Source organism: Pholis gunnellus (genome assembly GCF_910591455.1).
Source record: "Pholis gunnellus genome assembly, chromosome: 4".
Taxonomy (NCBI): Eukaryota; Metazoa; Chordata; class Actinopteri; order Perciformes; family Pholidae; genus Pholis; species Pholis gunnellus.
Window position 1 is genome coordinate 20,909,373 of NC_136530.1, and position 18,189 is coordinate 20,927,561.

Below are 18,189 nucleotides of genomic sequence, written 5' to 3' on the forward strand. Positions count from 1 at the left end.
AAACGTGATTCTCTACCTTTCTACACTAGCAGATAACACATGTTTAACCATTATCTCACACACCTTCGATTTAATGCTATGACCTAAAAAGAATACATCATGTTTCTACAATTTCACTCTAAAAATCATGTTTTGAAACATATTTCATAAAGGAAAGAAAGAGAACTTATAAATCAGTGACCAAACAAAGGCTGGCCTCGTGGTTGATCAGCTGCTCGCTCAGGGTTGTCTGCGTTCGGGAGGAAATGCCCCAGGTGAGCGTCCCACCCCATTTTATTACCCTGGGTCCTAATGGTAGCTGCCTGTTAGCTGCCTGCAGTATTTGAACTGGGGAAAATGCGTTCGATGTGCGGATCCGCCCGCTGTCCGCAGCGAATCCACTGTTTAACTGTGCGCGATCGGTAGGCGGGGCGTATCCGGCGCGCATGGCCGAACCGGGTGCGACAGTACGGCGGACCTGTCGGTCTGAGGGTGGATCCGCCCTGGAGTCAATTGCTATCTGGGTAAACAAGTAGTGCAAGATTTCTAACGCAGTGCAAGAACGGGAGCCGGTCGCTGTGACGGGCGGCCAGAGGCGAAATCAGGAGAAGACGAGTTGGGAAGGAGACGGTGGTTGATCATAAAACGCTCTGTTATGACCGAGGTAGCCTACACAGTGTAACTTGTCTCGGTGAAAGTTCAGAGGAGGAGGAGGACATCTCCGAAGAGGGGGAGACTTAGGGTAGAATGGAGGTATAAAGTAATGAACAATTCTATTGTGAAGTTAGTTGACTCCGGACAGCTCGGTTTACTTGTATACTTTGTGATGCAAATAAATCTGCGTGAACTGAAGAAAATCCAATCTCTTGTGTTATGTGAGTGTTCGTTAATGTCCTAATAGATCCTGTGGTGTCTCGACAGAGATGAGTTCCGTGCAGGAGGTTAACCCCACGGTGCGCCGGATCAGAGCCCCAACGAGCCTGCAGAGTCTTGCTGCACGCATCAGAGAGGAGATTAAACAGGTAAATCAACGGCGTGATACACCTTGAACTAATCACATTCAATCAAAAGAAAAGTTATTTTTCAAGAAAAAGGTTGCAGAAAAAGGGTGTGTTTGTGTCTCTAACGAATCAGCAGTGGTGGAAGACAAATTCATATCCTTTCTTTAGCAACATTTCCATGTAAAAGCACATAACACGTATATTCTATACATGTTGTATTATTGGATTATTGTTGCAGTGTGAAAAGACCTACAGCCACGCCACACTTTTAATGGGTCATCTGTGATGATTGAGAGGGATTCTTTTTGTATGAGTCTATACATTGTTTTTTTTAAATAAAATGCTGCATGCTATACCTTTAAGTGATGTCAGCCAATACTACCATCAACTCCTTCATTAATTATCCTAAAGGCTGCTTTGTGGACTTTCAAGGTAAAAAGTTGGATCATTTATTGTCATTCTGCAACACACGGTTGCGCAATGAAATACAGTTGTGGGCTAGTCCATTAATGCTACACAAGACAATCAGGACAAAACAAAGACAATAGTGGATCCTGTCTTGCATTTTTTTTTTTTATTCGTATCAGGAGAAATGATAACAGCAGCACCAAAACAATTTTCTAGGCTGATATTATGGCCGGCATTTTAACATTAGAAATTAAACATCAGGGAAATATTGTCCATCAACTTCGACAATGTTCCAAGCATCATTGATGTAAACACAGAGTCTGTCTCCACTCGTCCCAACCCAGGTCTCTGTAAAGATGTCAGCACAACAGTCACTGACCTCCCGTTGCTGGGTTAGCCTGAATTTGAATGTGACCCATACTGTTTTTTTTCAGGGAGGGCAGAAATCCTTCCGGCAGGTGATTGATGTCAGTTCAGGGGATCCCCACAGGGCAGGGATGGCACCCATCTCATTTGCTCGGCAGGTTCGTGTTTTATTATTTACCGGCGCGTGTGTGTATATACTTGCTGTACCTGCTTTCCTGACCCTCAAGGGAATCAGTGTGACAGCTACAAACTGAGAATGTCTATCATCCCAGGTCTTGGCGGTGTGTATTTACCCCGAGCTCCTCAAAGACGAAAGCCTTCCTCTGGATGTCAAGCAGAGGGCACAGCAGCTTCTGGGGGTCTGCCATGGAGGGAGTGTGGGTGAGAATGAATAATATTTGTTTGTTGAAAACATTTGTCCCTTTGACTGGCACCTCTGCTTTAATCGCTGATCTACTTTGTGGATGCCAGGCTCATACTCTACAACCTCCTGTGGGATACCATATGTCCTCAAAAGTGTTGCAGAGTTCATCATGAGGCGAGATGGTGGAGTGAGTTCACACCCAGAGGATATAATCTTCTCTAACGGTTCCCAGAAGTCTTTGATGGTACGAAGAAAAACTATTGTTTGGAGTAGGATTAGTAACGGTGTAACACACCTCTGGATTGTCCATTACATCAGTTTAGGAACTGAGTCTACAGCCATGCTACCGTCAGCATGCGAACATCCTCACAATGGCAATGCCTATATGCCGATGTTTGCTATGTTCACAATCTTAGTTTAGTGTGTTAGCATGTGCTAATTAGCATTAAATGCAAAATACAGCTGGTCCAGGGGAATATAGTTAGCTTTGCAGGTATTTTATCAAACAAAGATATTGGATCAATTTCAATTACGATCTAATGATGGCACTACTACATGAAAAGTCAGAATATTCATTTAAATATTAATGGACACAGTAAAAGTAAACAAAGTAAGTTGAACACTCTTATCCTCAATGCAAGAAAGTACCACCAATGTGGAATAAAAGCATACATTTTTGCATGTTCCTTATTGTATTCTTATTCATCTTGTTAGATGATTTTGCACCTGATGGCCAGTGAGGAGGGGAAGACTCAGACAGGCGTTTTGACCCCGATGCCCTGCCGACACACCCTGCCAGCGCTGCTGGATGACAACGGGTTGACTCTGGTGCCATACCAGCTGATGAAGGACCGAGGCTGGGCTGTAGACCTGGACGAGCTGCATCGAGCTTTGAAGAACGCAAGGGAGCTCTGCGAACCCAGAGCCATTTACATCAGCAACCCAGGAAACCCCACAGGTAAACTACACACACAGCAGCCACTATAATCTCTCATACTCATTATTATTTCTCCTTCTATAGGTCATGTGCAAGACAGGAAAACAATAGAGGAAGTGATTCGATTTGCTGCAACCGAGGGCCTCGTTTTGTTGGCTGATGAGGTGATTGCAAGCTACACGAGGAAACTGAGATCTAAAAGTTGTTCAAAAACAAGCTCCCCTTTTTTCATGTCTTCTTGAACCTTCTAGGTGTACCAGGACAGTGTGTATGGACTGGAGAAAGAGTTCATTTCCTACAAGAGAGTCCTGTTTGACATGGGGAAAGAGTACTCAGAGACAGTGGAGTTGATATCTTTCCACTCTTTATCCAGTGCCTTGATGGGAGAGTGAGTATCACTGATGTTCTAACTCGCTCAGGCTAAGCCCTCTACTGTACTCCATGGGTAACTTTCAACAACGGTCGCTCGATATACTACATCACATCTGTGGTTTGCACAAACGCACAATGTCACATTTTTTCCAGGCGACTGGGCCGATGTGACACTACATTGGCTGTGTTGGGGTCACCGATGGGTCTAGCCTTTGCTATACTTAGATCCCCCAAAAAATGTTTGAACGTTTTTTCAGGCTGAACTCAAATTGACTGTCAGAGGCGTGTTTGGATAGGAACAGACAGAGTTGCTCTTGGTGGATTAAGGTGAACACAGTGCCTTGCAAGTTGAACTGTACCAACTTAAACAAAAAATTTGGTGCTAACCACGCTTTACAAAGCTGGATTACTCTTAATTACTAATAAGAAAAGGGAGAGAATAAGGAAGAAAATGACTAACCTTGTCACCTAAAAATGACATATATTATTATACAACACTTTTTTTCTCAATATGTTAAAGAAGGTTGAGTGAACATTCATTTGTTTTCCATGTAATACATATACCTTGGTTGTAACTAAAGCATGGTTACTGATTATACGGTTGTGTTTAGCCAAATCAACCGGTTAAGATTATGGAAACATCAAAGTCTGGTTGAGGCCTATAAATCAAGAAAGTCAACATAAACTAAGACATTTTATGCCTACCTTAATGCCTGGTGTCAATGAGGTCAGGTGACTGTAGAGCCATTGTACTCATTGTACTCATTCATGTGTTTAGGTCTGGTCTGAGAGGAGGCTATCAGGAGGTAATTAACATGGACCCAGCAGTGAAAAAGCATTTAAAAGATATGCAGGCCACTTCCAGCCCTGCAGTTATACCACAGCTTGCTCTTGAGGTCATGGTCAATCCACCCACTCCTGGAGATCCTTCCTATGAAACGTACTCACAGGTATACAATATGTTCACCAGCTAGTCACTAACTTTGTCTGTTTGCTGCTGAGCAGCCAGTGTACAATGAATGTCAGTAAAGCTGCGGGGGAAAATGAGCAGAAAGGTGCCAAGACGCTCTGTACTGAGCTGTGGGGGACTGAAAAAGTTGGGTTAAAATACTCCTTTCAATGGAGTTGTTGTTAAATATGAATTAATGCAACTTTGAGTTACTGTCAATGGAGTTTTCTTTTGGGGACCACCCAGGCCTAGCTTGTCCTTTTTTTCTCAACTGAAGGAGATTCTTCACTCTCAGAGGACTCTATCCCAGAATGCCCAGCGTGCTTGTGAGTTCCTTAATGATCTACCAGGGATGAACTGCCAACCAGCGATGGGAGGCGTCTTTCTCTATCCCTGTCTGAATTTACCACCTAAGATGTTAAACGAGGCTAAGGTGAGTAAAGATAACAAAATAATGCTTTAAATCTTTAAATTCTTAAATGTTTTCTGACGTTGTTTACATAAGTAATATGTGTTAAGAAACAGGCAATATACTGATTAAAAAAGCAAAACAATTGATGATTTATTTCATTCTTTATTTCTAAAGTCACAGTTATCACTGGTAAAAGGAAACATAATTTAATATGAACCAATGTTGTGCATAAGATCCCATATTAAGCATGGAAAAGCAGTAATTGTAGCAGTAATTTGAATGGAGGCACTGTTTTTAACCTCAGATGTTAGGAGTGGAGCCAGATGTGCTTTACTGTCAAAGGTTACTGGAGGAGGAAGGTGTGTGTTTGGGTGCCGGCTGTGAGAATGGGCAAGAAGATCCAAACTACCACATCAGGTAAGAAAAACAGCAGCATGTGTGAGTGGGAGTTATTTCAGTTTTTTTTTAAAAGAGAGGACACTGAATTTTTAGTTTGAAAGTTTGTAAACAAGGACATTTTAGGAATGTGATTGATTTGTGATTATTAGCGTCATTGATTATATGACTTATTATTAAAACCTATTCCATAATTGCTGCTATCTGACTAATGCTGAGACACCACAGGATCTCACTATCAGGACCTCAGTAACAAACACCCACAGAACACAAGAGAGATTGGATCTTCTTCACTCCACGTAGCTTTATTTGTATCACACAGATTACAAGCAAACCCAGTTGTTCCAGGATCAACTGACTTCACAATGAAAATGTAGATCATTTTATACCCTCACTCTGCCCCAGGATCTTTATCTTTTGTATTCATTTATTTTATTTCTATTTTCTTATGGTGAGGTTACAATTGTGAAATAGTGTTAACAAACAAAAGTTCAGAAAAACAGTATGCCATGGTTGACGTAAAACAGAGTAAATTTGCTGCTGCTTATTTTAAGACATTACATTTTAAAACAAAATAACTTGGCTGTGTGTATGTGTGTGTGTGTGTGTGTGTGTGTGTGTGTGTGTGTGTGTCAAGACTGATGTCCTTAAAGTACCGAAGTAGTGTCTGCCTTCTGACACATGCATATGTTAATACTCTGTTTTGTGTGGTACTTCTCCCTCACAGGCTGTGTGTTTTGGCTCCTCCTGCCACCCTGGAGGAGATCTTGGAAAGACTTTGTTCTTTCCACCTGCGCCTGCTGGACACATTTCCCTGATGGAGGTGTCAAGGACACAGACTTTGGAGAAAAACACCAAAGCATGGGTTTCTTGCAAATCTTTTAAATTAACAGTCAGTCAAATGAATAACTTGTCCTGCAAAGAATAAAATAAATATTGATACTAAATAATAACAACTTGTGAAATAGAAGATTCAAGCCATCCAATGACGCTTTTTGAGTTTTCCAAAGACTTCTGCAGCCGTTAGCATCTTATTAACGAACAAACTAAAATTGGAGTGCAACCGACGAAATCAATAAAGGATCTTTGAAGTATTTATGAGGTTTGATTTCATTTGATTTCACTTTATTATCAATATATGTTTGCGTCTTGCGTCCCAAGGCCTACAATGCTTCACATCCATAACAAAACACAAGATTTAACCAAACAACAAAATGTAGTACTACTAACACGCAGTATATCAGACATAACTAGGTGGAAGTATTCCGATTTACAGGGACAGTATGTATAATTTCGGGGGATCTATAGCAGAAAAATAATATAATACTTTATGTTTTCATTAGTGTATAATCTCCTGAAACTAAGAGTCGTTGTGGTTGTGGTAGCCCTTCATATCTACGCAGGGAGGGGGTCCTCTTCACAGAGTCCGCCATGTTTCTTCAGTAGCCCAGAACAGACAAACTAAACACTGGCCCTAGAGAGATCCTTTCACTTTTTTACGTTACCTGAAGGCCACAGTAGCTCTGCGACGCTTCATGAAACTGCGGTAACTACTAATACCACACTGTGAAAATATTTCAAATAAAAGTCCTGCATTCAGAACCTTACTCCAGTGAAAGTATGTAAGTATTGTCAGCAAGATGAACTTAAAGTAGTTTAATCTACAGCATACATCATATTCTACAGGATCATCGTATGTTTGTAGTGTTCGCTCTCCTGTGAAAACCTTGCATCTCTAAAAAGTCAACTTTTCATGAGCGCAGAAAAACAGCCCTGTTTTCAGTTGTGACGTTGCATTTCCCAGCTGATCCAAGAGGCTTTTCAAATAGTTCATTTAGCTTAAGAAGAAAGGAGAATTTGCTCAACTCATAAATGGCATTTGCATTCAAATTGCCACATTTTGGGATATATGGTTTTCACTGGACAGAAAGAGAATTAAAAAAATATTTGTGAAAAGTAACTAAAATAAATGTAGTGTAAAACGAGTAAAACGTACAATATTTGTGTCTGAGATGTAGTGGATTAATTAAGTAATGAAGTTGCATAAACTTCTGGCTCTGGAGGGATTACGTAAGGACGAGTGAAACAGATGCTGCAGGGAACACAGATTCCCAGGTCAAAGACTGAACTGTGCGTGTGTGTACTTTTGTCTGATAAGTATTTCATTTTGAGATTATAAAAGCCATACGACACACTGACAGTCCACTCTGAGCAATCATGATGACACTGGCGCTTGTCCTGCTGCTCGCTACCTGCGGTAAGTCTCGTCTGTCTGATATGAAGAGGGGCATCTCTTCTTCTTTCAGGGTTAGAGTCAAAGGATTAGTCTAAAGTTGTTCTGTATTTGTCTTATCCTCATTATATCCCATGAAAACAATGTGTTGGTCAGAAAGCTGACATCTTTCACACCACAACAATACCTTTCAATATGAAACTTGCTGGAGCAAACAACAATTTGTTTCCCCCCTAAAGTTGGCACAGAAAAAGCGACCCAATCACAGAGAACTGTGCATAGTGCTGAGGTCATAATTGGAGTTACAGACGGTGTTACAGCTTTAAGTATCAGAGCAGAGTTGTATCAGGCTTTGTAACATCCAGTTCTTTCTGTGGCGCAGCTCACGGGTGTGGCACACCCACCTATGAGCCCTCTGTGGGCCGTGTTGTGAACGGGAAAGATGCTCGACCCTACAGCTGGCCCTGGCAGGTGAGTTAATATTAATCGTTAAAAGTAAACATTGTGAGAGGTTTAGGGAGCAAGTTACTTGGTGGAACTGCTGAGAACTCACAGACATCAAGGAGCACTGCTGTCTTCTTTTATAAGAGGTTACAAGCCAAACGGTTTGAGACCACTGGTTTAATCTTCATCATTGCATATTAAACAATACATTTTGCATATTCTTCATGTCAATTTTAACGTGTCTCAAACTTGTACTTAAGTACAGTACTTGAGTTAATGTATTTAGTTTCTTTCCACCACTGCAGTGTCTGACTCTGCTGCTCTATTCTCAGATCTCTCTGCAGTATCTCAGCGGCTCAACGTACCATCAAACCTGCGGAGGCACCCTGCTCGCTCCCAACTGGGTCATGACTGCTGGTCACTGCATCGGGTGAATCACAGTTTACTCTATTTCATCTCATGATGTCAGATGACGGTTACATCTAAAGTTTGTCTTTACACACATATCTGTCTATCTGTGTGTCAGATCGCACACCTACCGCGTGGTAATGGGCGAGTATGACCTCACCAAAGAGGAGGGCTATGAGCAGATTAGAAGTGTGGAGAAGTTCGTGGTTCACCCTGGCTGGAATGATAAATGCGTGTCTTGTGGGTGAGTGAATACATCTCCTCTATACAGCAGTTTTCAACTTATGTTTCGAATAAAAACAAATAGCTGTGCAGCATATAGTTTTACACCAGGACAGTGACATTTCTATCACCCATTTAAAGCTGCAGATTTGTTGGCCTTGGGGCAGATGGTTGGTTGGCTTGTAACGGTTCTAAAATGCATAATATAACTTATTGAGCTGTTCATTTGAGACATTTCCCTTTCCTGTGTTTGGGGAAAAAGGTTTCAAGTCTATGATATTTATTTCTGGATCACATTTTGGAGTTCTTTCTTTCCATGATTTCCAACATGATTTTGTTGTTGTTTACTGTGTTCAGTAATGACATTGCGATGATCAAACTGTCCTCGCCTGTCGTTCTCAACGACAAGGTGCAGCTCCCCTGTGTGCCGGTGAGCGGAGAGGTCGCTCCCCACGACGACCCTTGCTACGTCACTGGCTGGGGAAGAATGGACAGTGAGTGTTTGAAATGTGGCGACACACTGATTCAATGCGACGGTGTGACTCCAAGCACGAGACAGCTCAGCAGTGCAGGAATGAATGAGAAGTGGTCTGAAGTTAAACGGAAACGTAAGATGGCAGATGTGGGATCTGATTTGCGATCATGTTGACATTGTTATGAGATAGTGGGCCTCTGGGCATGGTCTCGTAAAAGCAGGATTTACAGAAACCACAAAGCCAACAGCACAATAACTTTTTGGCAAAAAAAATATTCAAAAAAAATTAAATTCAATACTTTCTCCTTTCTCCCCATAAAATTATTCAATTCAAATAAAACACATTTGTCCCCAAAGTAGCTGCTATTGGGAAGGTTACCATTAATGAGCTTGGCGTCTGGGCTTATACTAATTATATTGATTATATTAGAGAGTAATTGTCGTGCAATATTATCGTGGGACGCTTTAAAGGAATAGTTGGACATTTTGGGAATTGGGATTAATAGTTTTTTTGCAGAGGGATACACGCGAAGATCACAAATAATTAACACCGTAACAATATTGAAACTATAAAAGTTCTGATGATGTGCGGAGGACGTTTTATTTTATTTTGTTGACTTCCTGTCATCTCAGCATTAAAAAGTCACTTTAGAACCATGAAGCTAATGTGATGGCGTCTCCTCAAGCGTCATGTGACACCACCTGACGATGCTCTGCGTTTTTTTTTAATCTTTCTACCTGCAGATGGGGGTCCCATTGCCTCCAAGCTCCAGCAGGCTCTCCTCCCTGTGGTCAGCCACAGCATCTGCAGCAGCAAAGGCTGGTGGTCGAGCAATGTGAAACCCACAATGATCTGCGCTGGCGGTGACATTCGCTCTGGCTGCCATGTATGCACCGCTCCCTTCATCCCAACGCGATAACAACCGCAGATTCGCTCTTTGTCAGTCTGATGCCATGCACTTGTCTTCTGCCTGTCTCCTCAGGGCGATTCAGGAGGCCCTCTGAACTGCAGGGGCGGCGATGGCAGGTGGTACGTGCAGGGCGTGAACAGCTTCGTCGCCAATCGAAAATGCAACACCGACAGGAAGCCCACAGTGTTCACTCGCACCTCTTCCTTCACCGAGTGGATCAGTGACGTGAGTTTCCTTCAGAGAAAAAGCACAGTTGTGACGTATGTCACTTACAGAGACGTGTTTCAAAGTGTTTGGTCACCATGAACCTCAAGAACAGCCTCTACTAGAGATGAACAATGTTCTTTCAAATATATAGTCCTTTATTTGGAAAGTTAATTTTTGGGCTTATGCAAAGAATTAAATAAAAAATAAAAAGTCCTGCTAGTCCGAAACTTAACTTAAGATAAATGCAATTTAACAACTTTATATTGATTTGAAAATGAGCTCCAGAGGTAGATCCTAGATGACTTAAGTATAGAGCCCGAGGTGAGTGAGCACATCATTGGGAAGTTAGCAGAAGCAATATTTATTAATCAACATAGAGTGTTGCTATTGTTTGTGGGGATTTGTGGACTTGCAGAGGCAAGCTTGTCTGTTTGTTTTTTTACTTTATTTTTCTTTCTTATCTTTCAGACTATGCTGCTGCACTGAAGACCTGGGGCCTTTTAATTTATTCTAAGCAGTGTATTTTGTTCATGATGGAAAGTTGATATTTAAGCTTAAAGCATACTCAAAACTCAATATTAATGTGTTGGTGTCAATCTATGAAATATAAATGGCAGAGGTATTTTGAAGTTTGAATTTGTATTTGAACGGCACAGGTTATGCAGCATTTCCAAAATATGTTGTTACCTGTACAGATTAAGCATTGCACTCTTAATAACTTCAACAGTTTTTTCCTCATCCTTGTTGTTTTGGACGTGGTAGGGACTGCTGAGGACAGTTATCAGACTTCACACAGCTCCCTCTGGAGGGACAAACGGCTTTAGACAACTCTTTTTCACATATGCTGTAGGTCTAGTACTCTCAAACACCTGGATACAGTCTCTGACGTCTTTAACTGGTGGAGCTTTAACTCTGGGGCAGTGCAGAGTACTGTTGGAACTGGAGTTGGTGTATTTTCAGTGGGTGACCACAAGGTGTCAGTGGTAGCTCGATGCTGGCTTTGTTTCCTGATGAGAGAGGAGGAAGCAACACTATTATGGACTTGCATGTGCCAGGAACACAAAGAGAAACAGTGTATGTCATTCAGATTTGTGTACTTTTTTCAGTGTGTAGAGAAACCTCAGGCAGGTATACAATGGCATACAATGATCATCTGGATTTGAAATTTAGAGCGAGGCAAAATATATATATATACCCCCCCCCCACACACACACACACACACACACACACACACTAACACACCTACACACACACACACCGGACAATGTAATATATGACTCGAGTACAAAAGAATATAGTAAAAGGAGGAGTCCCCCCCAGGTTTCCATGTGGGGGGGACTCCTCTAGCCTTTAGCCACCTGGAGTTCAGCCCAGCGAGTGAATAAGTGTGCTTCAGATCACAGGCCATTGGCTGGCTGCTCATTACTGAACGATGCATTAAATCCTCGACTGTAAATAACGGGATAACTGCTGTGCAGGGCTCTGTGTTACCCAGAGGAACGGGCGGCCATCTTTCCTTTTTGCCCACTGCTTCATTTCTCTCTTCATCACTCTTTCTATCCCTTCACAATGACTGGAGTTCAATTTTGCACATGCTATGTAATTATTCCACCCCAGTTGCTCGAGAGAGAGAGAGAGAGAGAGAGAGAGAGAGAGAGAGAGAGAGAGAGAGAGAGAGAGAGAGAGAGAGAGAGAGAGAGAGAGAGAGAGAGAGAGAGAGAGAGAGAGAGGTGCTCATTCCTCAAAAGCAAAGCCCCACAATCTACTCCCGCCTCCACCCTCCCCCGTCTCCATCCAGCCTCCACCGCTCAGCTCTGGTTGCTCCACTGCAGGAGGCCGAGGGAAACCACAGCATTATTTCTACGGCTTCACAGAATCGCAAAATCAGCTGCTTTGCAGGAGAGAAAACCAAGGCAGGAAATAAAATGAGGTTCAATTCCACAGAAACATGAGAGCAGGGACAGTGAACATATGGGAGGTATAACGCAGGTTAATTTGCTCCGATGATTGGGTAACTACAAAACGCCGGTTGAGAAATAAACATTTAACTTTTAGCCTTTGCTGTTGGAGTGTTTTTTACAGTGGGTCGAGCGCGATTCAGTACATTTGTGAACCTTTGCCTTCATTTCTAGTGAAGGCAAAAAAAGTCTGTTACACATGATGTGATTTTGTAGAAGAAGAAGTAGCTTCAAGTAGACGAGCGTTCTTTACACAGTAAGGTCTTTATTTGACCTTATTGGTTTATTACATATGAGCTTTCAGTCACATCCTTTCTTCAGACACACAGAGCGAAATCAGACTAATAGAACAATGAGCTCCATACATAGAGGCATTGCAGTATTAAGCTCCAATGCAAAACATCTGTGTCCCTGACAAAATAGTTTAAGGATATTTAAGGAGATGCATGGACTACAAAAAATGCAGAAAAACGTTTTATATAACCATAATAAACAATGATCTAATGAGAAATGTAGAAAGTTTAGGCACATCTCTATATGTGGCAGCAAAAATACAAAAAGATTGAGGTTAATGGTTTCAGGATAACGTTATGATTGCTTCTAAAATGTCCAACTTTGATATCTTCCTGAGGTCTTCCTGTCATTCCTCTAACATGTGCGTAAAGTGTTTATCTAATACTTGAAAATAAAAATATCTAAGCGTTGAAGTGAATTCTCCGTGGATGGACGTGGATGCTTTTTGGCCTGGAGAGCAGTCTCAACCTCTGTTCTTGAGAAATCACTATTTTAATTAGTCTTTCTCCTGTTTATTATAGAGTCAACCATTTCCCCTGTTTGTGGATGTTCAGTTTTCCTTGCAGAAGACCTGAAATAGCCTAACACATACAAAATTGTTTTTCTTCACATTATAGGACCTAAATACTTTAATAACTTTCAAGGGAAATCTGCTGTAAACTCTTGTTTGTGCCCATGTTGCTATGTAACTGAGCCATCATTGGGATGCCACTTTGAATTTTTCCTGATGTGCTTTCTCTGGTTCCTCAAATGCAATTAGATCCTCATGTTAATCCAATCCCCAGCACCGATTGTCTGTCTGTTTGTTCGGCCATCTGCCTGCTGACCTGCCTGCCTGCCTGCCTGGATTTCCGCTGCATGACATGATGGCAGTTAACACACGCACAGCGCAGCAGATCCGATGCACATCACTGTAAACACGGCACACAAACAGGAGGTGAAATAGGAGCACAGGAGTAAGACATCGGCGGGGACTGAGTGTTCAGGACCAATCTAAATGTGCTGTCAGAAAGGAGGCGTGTTCCTCCTCTGAGGAGTTACAGCGGGAGTTTGCAAGCTGTCGTGATGCTCACCATGGCGACCTGACGGGACAGGCTGCTTGTTTTCATTCTCCTCATCTCTCTATTCTCTCCTGCACCTCTTGGTTGTCTGTCTGTCTTTTCCCGTGTCTGTCTTTCCTTCTCTTTCAGAAGCATCCATGCAGGGTCTCAACTCTCCAGCACCCATTTTAGTTTCACTTGTATTGCACAGCAGCTATAGTGCAGGTATAAGGACTTCTACCTGCAGCGCTGACTCTATATCATGCAATGACATATATTGTTCTTGACTGCATTTAAGGTTTTTGTTTCACTTTGATCACCTATTTCTTTTTTTTTGTGGCCCCGAAACCAAATGCAAAATGCATTGGCAAGCTAACAGTCAGTCATGGGAGAAATACAGACATGAGACGTAGCCTCAATAGGTCTCAGGTTTTGGATTACACATTTTGCAGATGTAGTCTGGTTGGGTCTTCAAGTGAGAAAAACCCCTGTGAATAAAAAAAATATAAAAAAAACTTTTTCTAGTTAACTTTGTGTTTTCCTGTTTTTAAAAAAAATATAGAATACATATGCGAAATACACTTAACTTTTTCCTCAACTATAAAATGTTTGATGACTCCTCCCCCCTTTGGGGCAACTCCTCCTCTTACTTTTATTCGGACATACAACACTTTAAATAAGCAGAAGAAGACTTGTCTTCATCAGTGTTGGGGATGTCCCGGCCGACCCCGAGGTTGGGAGTCACCGCTCTCAAGTGCACTCACTGATTATAATACGTCATGAAAACACAGCTGCCTCTCCACAAACTCTATTGATAGGCGCCTGATGATGTGATCCACATGGAGAATCAGTTTGAGATGTGAACTAAGCAACATCTCAGCCCTCCTTTTGCTTCTTTCCTCAGACTCTGACTCAGCCGCTGCAGAGAGCTCCGTCGACAGGTAGTACGAACCATGCAAAACTGTGTTACCATGACTATTCTGGATCAGCTGTTGCACTGATTAACCCTCTGTGTGTAGCTTCCTATGATCTTACAAGTATAGGACCAGGACCATCTCCAGTAGACGACACCACAGAGTTGCATTAACAGCTCCTGAGTGCTCACTTTTTAACAACACAGGTCTCTCTGTGATCTGTTTGGCTCGTCGTGGATGCGTGTGGCCGGGTCAGGAGGAGGACTGAAATGCTACTGGGCTCGAGAACCGTCTTGTGTTGGAGGGATGCTCGTGTCGAGCTGTGCAGCTCACAGCTTCTGAGAAGTGATGCTTCACACAAAGTGTTGCCATGGATACCTTCTCTGAGGGCTTTACTCCATCACATCTCGCTCCAACAACATGTTATTGCTCTATGAAAGACATCTAGGACACACTTATTACGTGTATTTTGGGGATAAATATATTTATTTCACCAGTTTGGAATCAAAACGTATGAGTGTAAGACAAACTGGACACACACACACACACACACACACCGACACACACACACACCGACACACACACACACACACCGACACACAAACACTCCTCTTTTCCCTTTCCCAGCTTCGTGTGCTCTAAATATCTTGGCTGTAGCTGCTGGATGCCAGCAGGTGGTGGAAGGTGCTGCTAGGGGGTGAGAGGTACCGGCTGTCGGGCAGCAGGGGGGTTGATGGGGTTTTGGCAGGTACAGCTGCCCCTGTAGGCTCTGCGGGGATGAGTGACAGTGAGAAAGAAACACCTTGGAAACCGGGGTCAGGGTTCAGACAGCTAGCATGTTGTTCACGAAGCCTGCGGGAATACATAATCGTATTACTGTCAGAGGAAGCGGAGAAATACAGCCGCAGATGGCTGCGGGGTTGTGCTTTGAAATTCTGTCTGGGAGTCCAGGAGTCGTTATTGTTTTATAGATTCTAGGGAGACTGTAAATGTTTCTTTTAACTACAGTGAAATACAGACACAGTTTGTACGAAACAACTTTATTTTTCATTTCACTGTCTTTAGGATAAAAGCTCAAGATCAAGCAACTACGGTTTGGGAGAAATCATGGTTACGATTAATAAGAATGAGTATCACTCCAACCTTTAAACCTTTATTCTCCCCCTTGCTCAATGTGGGGCATTCTATTTCCTGTGTTGGCACTGGACGTTGGGATTAGGCGAGGTGCATAATTGACCTCTATTAACATGTTTTGCAGGGTTGCAGAGTCGGGAAAGATCGTGGTCTTGGTTAATAATTGAAAAGGTCAAAGCCAGAAATGGATTTTTTAAAACAAGCACCAAAACCACAGTCCTCCCTTTACCTTTAGGGTGGGTAATGTATTTTAGCACATTTAGTCATATTCGACTGTAATAAATAAATCAAATGCTGTGAAAAAAAATCACATATATCTTTGGCTGTCACAGGACTGTAATAAGCCCGTCCTTTCTTTGGGCTAATGATTGAACGGTCTACATGTCTACCCATGCACTCATTGCTCGTCACCGTAGTCTTCTATAAACTAATCACATGTTTGTTGCTTGCTTATGACGAGTGGCTTTGGAGGGAGGCCTGAAGGGACGGACAGTCAGTGATGCCAACTTGGCAACTTTCTTGCTAGATTTAGTGACTTTTGGAGTTTGTGCTTCTAGCTAATTTCTTTGGAAAAGGGTTGGCAACACTGGGCTGGGTTGTTCGGTTGGATATTCAATTTGATATAGCGTAGTACTACTCTTGCTGGTTTCTCCAATGTTACCAGCTTTCAACAAGCGTTTTAGTGTTTTAGTATCCCAGCCTTTACCAGCGTGTTATAGAAATGTAATTCTTCCCGGACTCTAAACATCCAGGTGTAAAAGTATAGAAATGTATTTGTCAGCCTCACATGTGCACATACATGGTACAATCTCAGCTCTCCCATAACATAAGTAGCCTCTGTTTGCCTGTCAGCTTTGTTTCTCCTCCTGTGCAGCTTCTCTCCTTAGTGAAATGGTGTCGCTTGCACATAATGTCTCCCTGGGGATGTTTTAGGATTCATACGTTTCTACTTCATTTACTTTGCCAGCCTGGGGACTGTAGACTGACTGTGACTGCTCACGGTGTGTGTGTGTGTGTGTGTGTGTGTGTGTGTGTGTGTGTGTGTGTGTGTGTGTGTGTGTGTGTGTGTGTGTGTGTGTGTGAGTCGGTGGTTGTTGTGGTCGACACATTAGCCTTAAACTCTTCTTCTTCAGAAAAAAAACAACCTGAGGAAACACTGTGCCCCATTAGCCCATCTCATCTCCTCCGCATGTACTGTAGCCTACAGTGACTGACTTATCAAGCCATTACTCCTCTCAGGCTGCAGCACCTGCTGAGAGGACATACGGCCATCATCTCCCCCACAGTACTTGTTTAATTGTTTTGTGCACTCTGATGGCATTCAACCAAAGCAGGTCGCCCACCCTGCACACCACGTCATCAGCCCGCAGCCAATGAAATCTAAAGATGAAAAAAGTCCCCAAATTTAGTTGGAGTTTAGTTTTTTGCTTTGTTCATTTACATCACAACCTCGCCTGCAATACACTTATTTTTTGTATTAAGATTTTGAGTGATTATTATAAAAGAAGTGTTTATACTGTAATTCCCTGTTTGATTTGTTTGTTGAATTGACAAAGTGAGAAGTCAAACTTAACGCTGACAAAGGGAGCAGTTGTATTTGAGTCACACATTTTGAATTATTATTACATAATTAGAGCTAAAACAGTTGATTATGAATGTGTTTTAATGCTAAACTCTCCAGCTTCTACATATTTTCTGTTTTTCTTGGAAGATGTCATTATGTGCCTTGTTAACTTTCATTTGTTTTGCCATTTGTTGACATTATATAGACTGAACATATAAAATGATGATGAAAATATTGATGCCTTTCAGCTTTTGTCATGCTGCCCCCAGTGGCAAGGACGAGCAATGAAACCCTGAGCCTCAGTCTGAGAGAAAATCTCCTCGATAGCTCTCTGATATTGGACAACCAATATTAATTTGATCAATGCGTACACACATTAACCTGTTGACATATTTCTTTTACTCTTCAGATAAAATACCACCCATCATGTTCTCCTCCCTCAGCATTTGACAGGAAACCCTGCATACAGGGTTGACAGACAGCGGGGCCAGCCCTTTCTAAGCAGCTCACTCTTTAATTGTTTTGAACAGACTCACTGGTAAGCAGCAGTGTACAGTTTATTTATACACGCTATCAAAAGCAGCCTCACACGTCATTAAGCTTTGTTTTGTCACTCTTCCCGCTGGTTGGCATTGATTGCCTCTATGAATAGCTACACTTTGCTAGATGACAGAAGACTGCAACACAATTACACCGGCATAAACACCAGCACCGTGTTCAACAGAGGAAAACGCTGTAAGAGTAGATGTGTGACAGAGAGGCACACAGTGAGAAGGAGTGAGTGCATTATGCCGTGAAATGATTGTTATTCTAAATGAGGTGAGACGGTTGAGAAGACATTGAGGACCTAGTCGGTTGCCATAGTGATTAACTATAGGCGCTTCGGGGGGACAGTATGTTGAAGTGTCTGCTTGTGGCGCAATGTCTGGCAAATAAATAGCTGCAAAATTATATTTTTGAAATTGGCAATAGAGCAGATTTTTTAATTCTAGTAAAATACTTTAAAATGGTTTAAATCAAAGTGGTATGTTGACTGTCAACATATACAGTCTCAATCATTATGGGCTATCTCCTGCGTGTGTCCCACTGGCAGGTCTCACACTCTTCTGAGTTGTGTGCTTTGCAGATGAAGCCCTCTGCTCCTGCTGGCCTCTTTCTTTTTGTCTTACCCTGCGTCTCTCCACTGCGCAGGGGCTCCTGA

At 42.3% G+C, this 18,189-nt stretch overlaps 2 protein-coding genes across 5 annotated transcripts; both read left to right on the plus strand.

Annotated features, from left to right (window-relative positions):
- Positions 1 to 477: 477 nt before the first annotated feature.
- Positions 478 to 6,278, plus strand: LOC306695120 (alanine aminotransferase 2-like). 4 transcript variants are annotated; one of them, XM_079158268.1, is made up of 12 exons: positions 478 to 503; positions 901 to 1,001; positions 1,823 to 1,912; positions 2,027 to 2,135; positions 2,226 to 2,362; positions 2,833 to 3,076; positions 3,140 to 3,219; positions 3,307 to 3,443; positions 4,206 to 4,377; positions 4,654 to 4,809; positions 5,093 to 5,205; positions 5,912 to 6,278. In XM_079158268.1, the coding sequence occupies exons 2-12, from the start codon at positions 903 to 905 to the stop codon at positions 6,000 to 6,002; spliced, it is 1,428 nt and encodes a 475-aa protein (XP_079014394.1). In that variant the 5' UTR covers positions 478 to 503; positions 901 to 902; the 3' UTR covers positions 6,003 to 6,278. The 4 variants fall into 4 exon arrangements, with proteins under 4 accessions (XP_079014394.1, XP_079014392.1, XP_079014393.1 ...); XM_079158266.1 differs by lacking the exon at positions 478 to 503 and adding an exon at positions 512 to 643; XM_079158267.1 differs by lacking the exon at positions 478 to 503 and adding an exon at positions 528 to 732 and having other exon boundaries at positions 881 to 1,001.
- Positions 6,279 to 7,401: 1,123 nt separating this feature from the next.
- LOC306695022 (chymotrypsin-like elastase family member 3B) lies at positions 7,402 to 10,662 on the plus strand (the record flags this gene model as incomplete). The annotated part of the gene is made up of 8 exons (XM_079158120.1): positions 7,402 to 7,441; positions 7,800 to 7,888; positions 8,194 to 8,291; positions 8,388 to 8,513; positions 8,849 to 8,985; positions 9,711 to 9,853; positions 9,950 to 10,102; positions 10,553 to 10,662. The coding sequence occupies 8 exons, from the start codon at positions 7,402 to 7,404 to the stop codon at positions 10,568 to 10,570; spliced, it is 804 nt and encodes a 267-aa protein (XP_079014246.1). The 3' UTR covers positions 10,571 to 10,662.
- Between the last annotated feature and the right edge of the window lie 7,527 nt (positions 10,663 to 18,189).

What these genes read in the sequence shown, in the direction of transcription:
- LOC306695120 (XM_079158268.1), top strand. Translation starts at nt 903, where the DNA reads ATGAGTTCCGTGCAGGAGGTTAACCCCACGGTGCGCCGGATCAGAGCC. An exon ending in TCCAGTGCCTTGATGGGAGA is followed by an intron (nt 3,444 to 4,205) that starts GTGAGTATCACT and finishes TCATGTGTTTAG; the next exon opens with GTCTGGTCTGAGAGGAGGCT. An exon ending in CCTATGAAACGTACTCACAG is followed by an intron (nt 4,378 to 4,653) that starts GTATACAATATG and finishes TCTCAACTGAAG; the next exon opens with GAGATTCTTCACTCTCAGAG.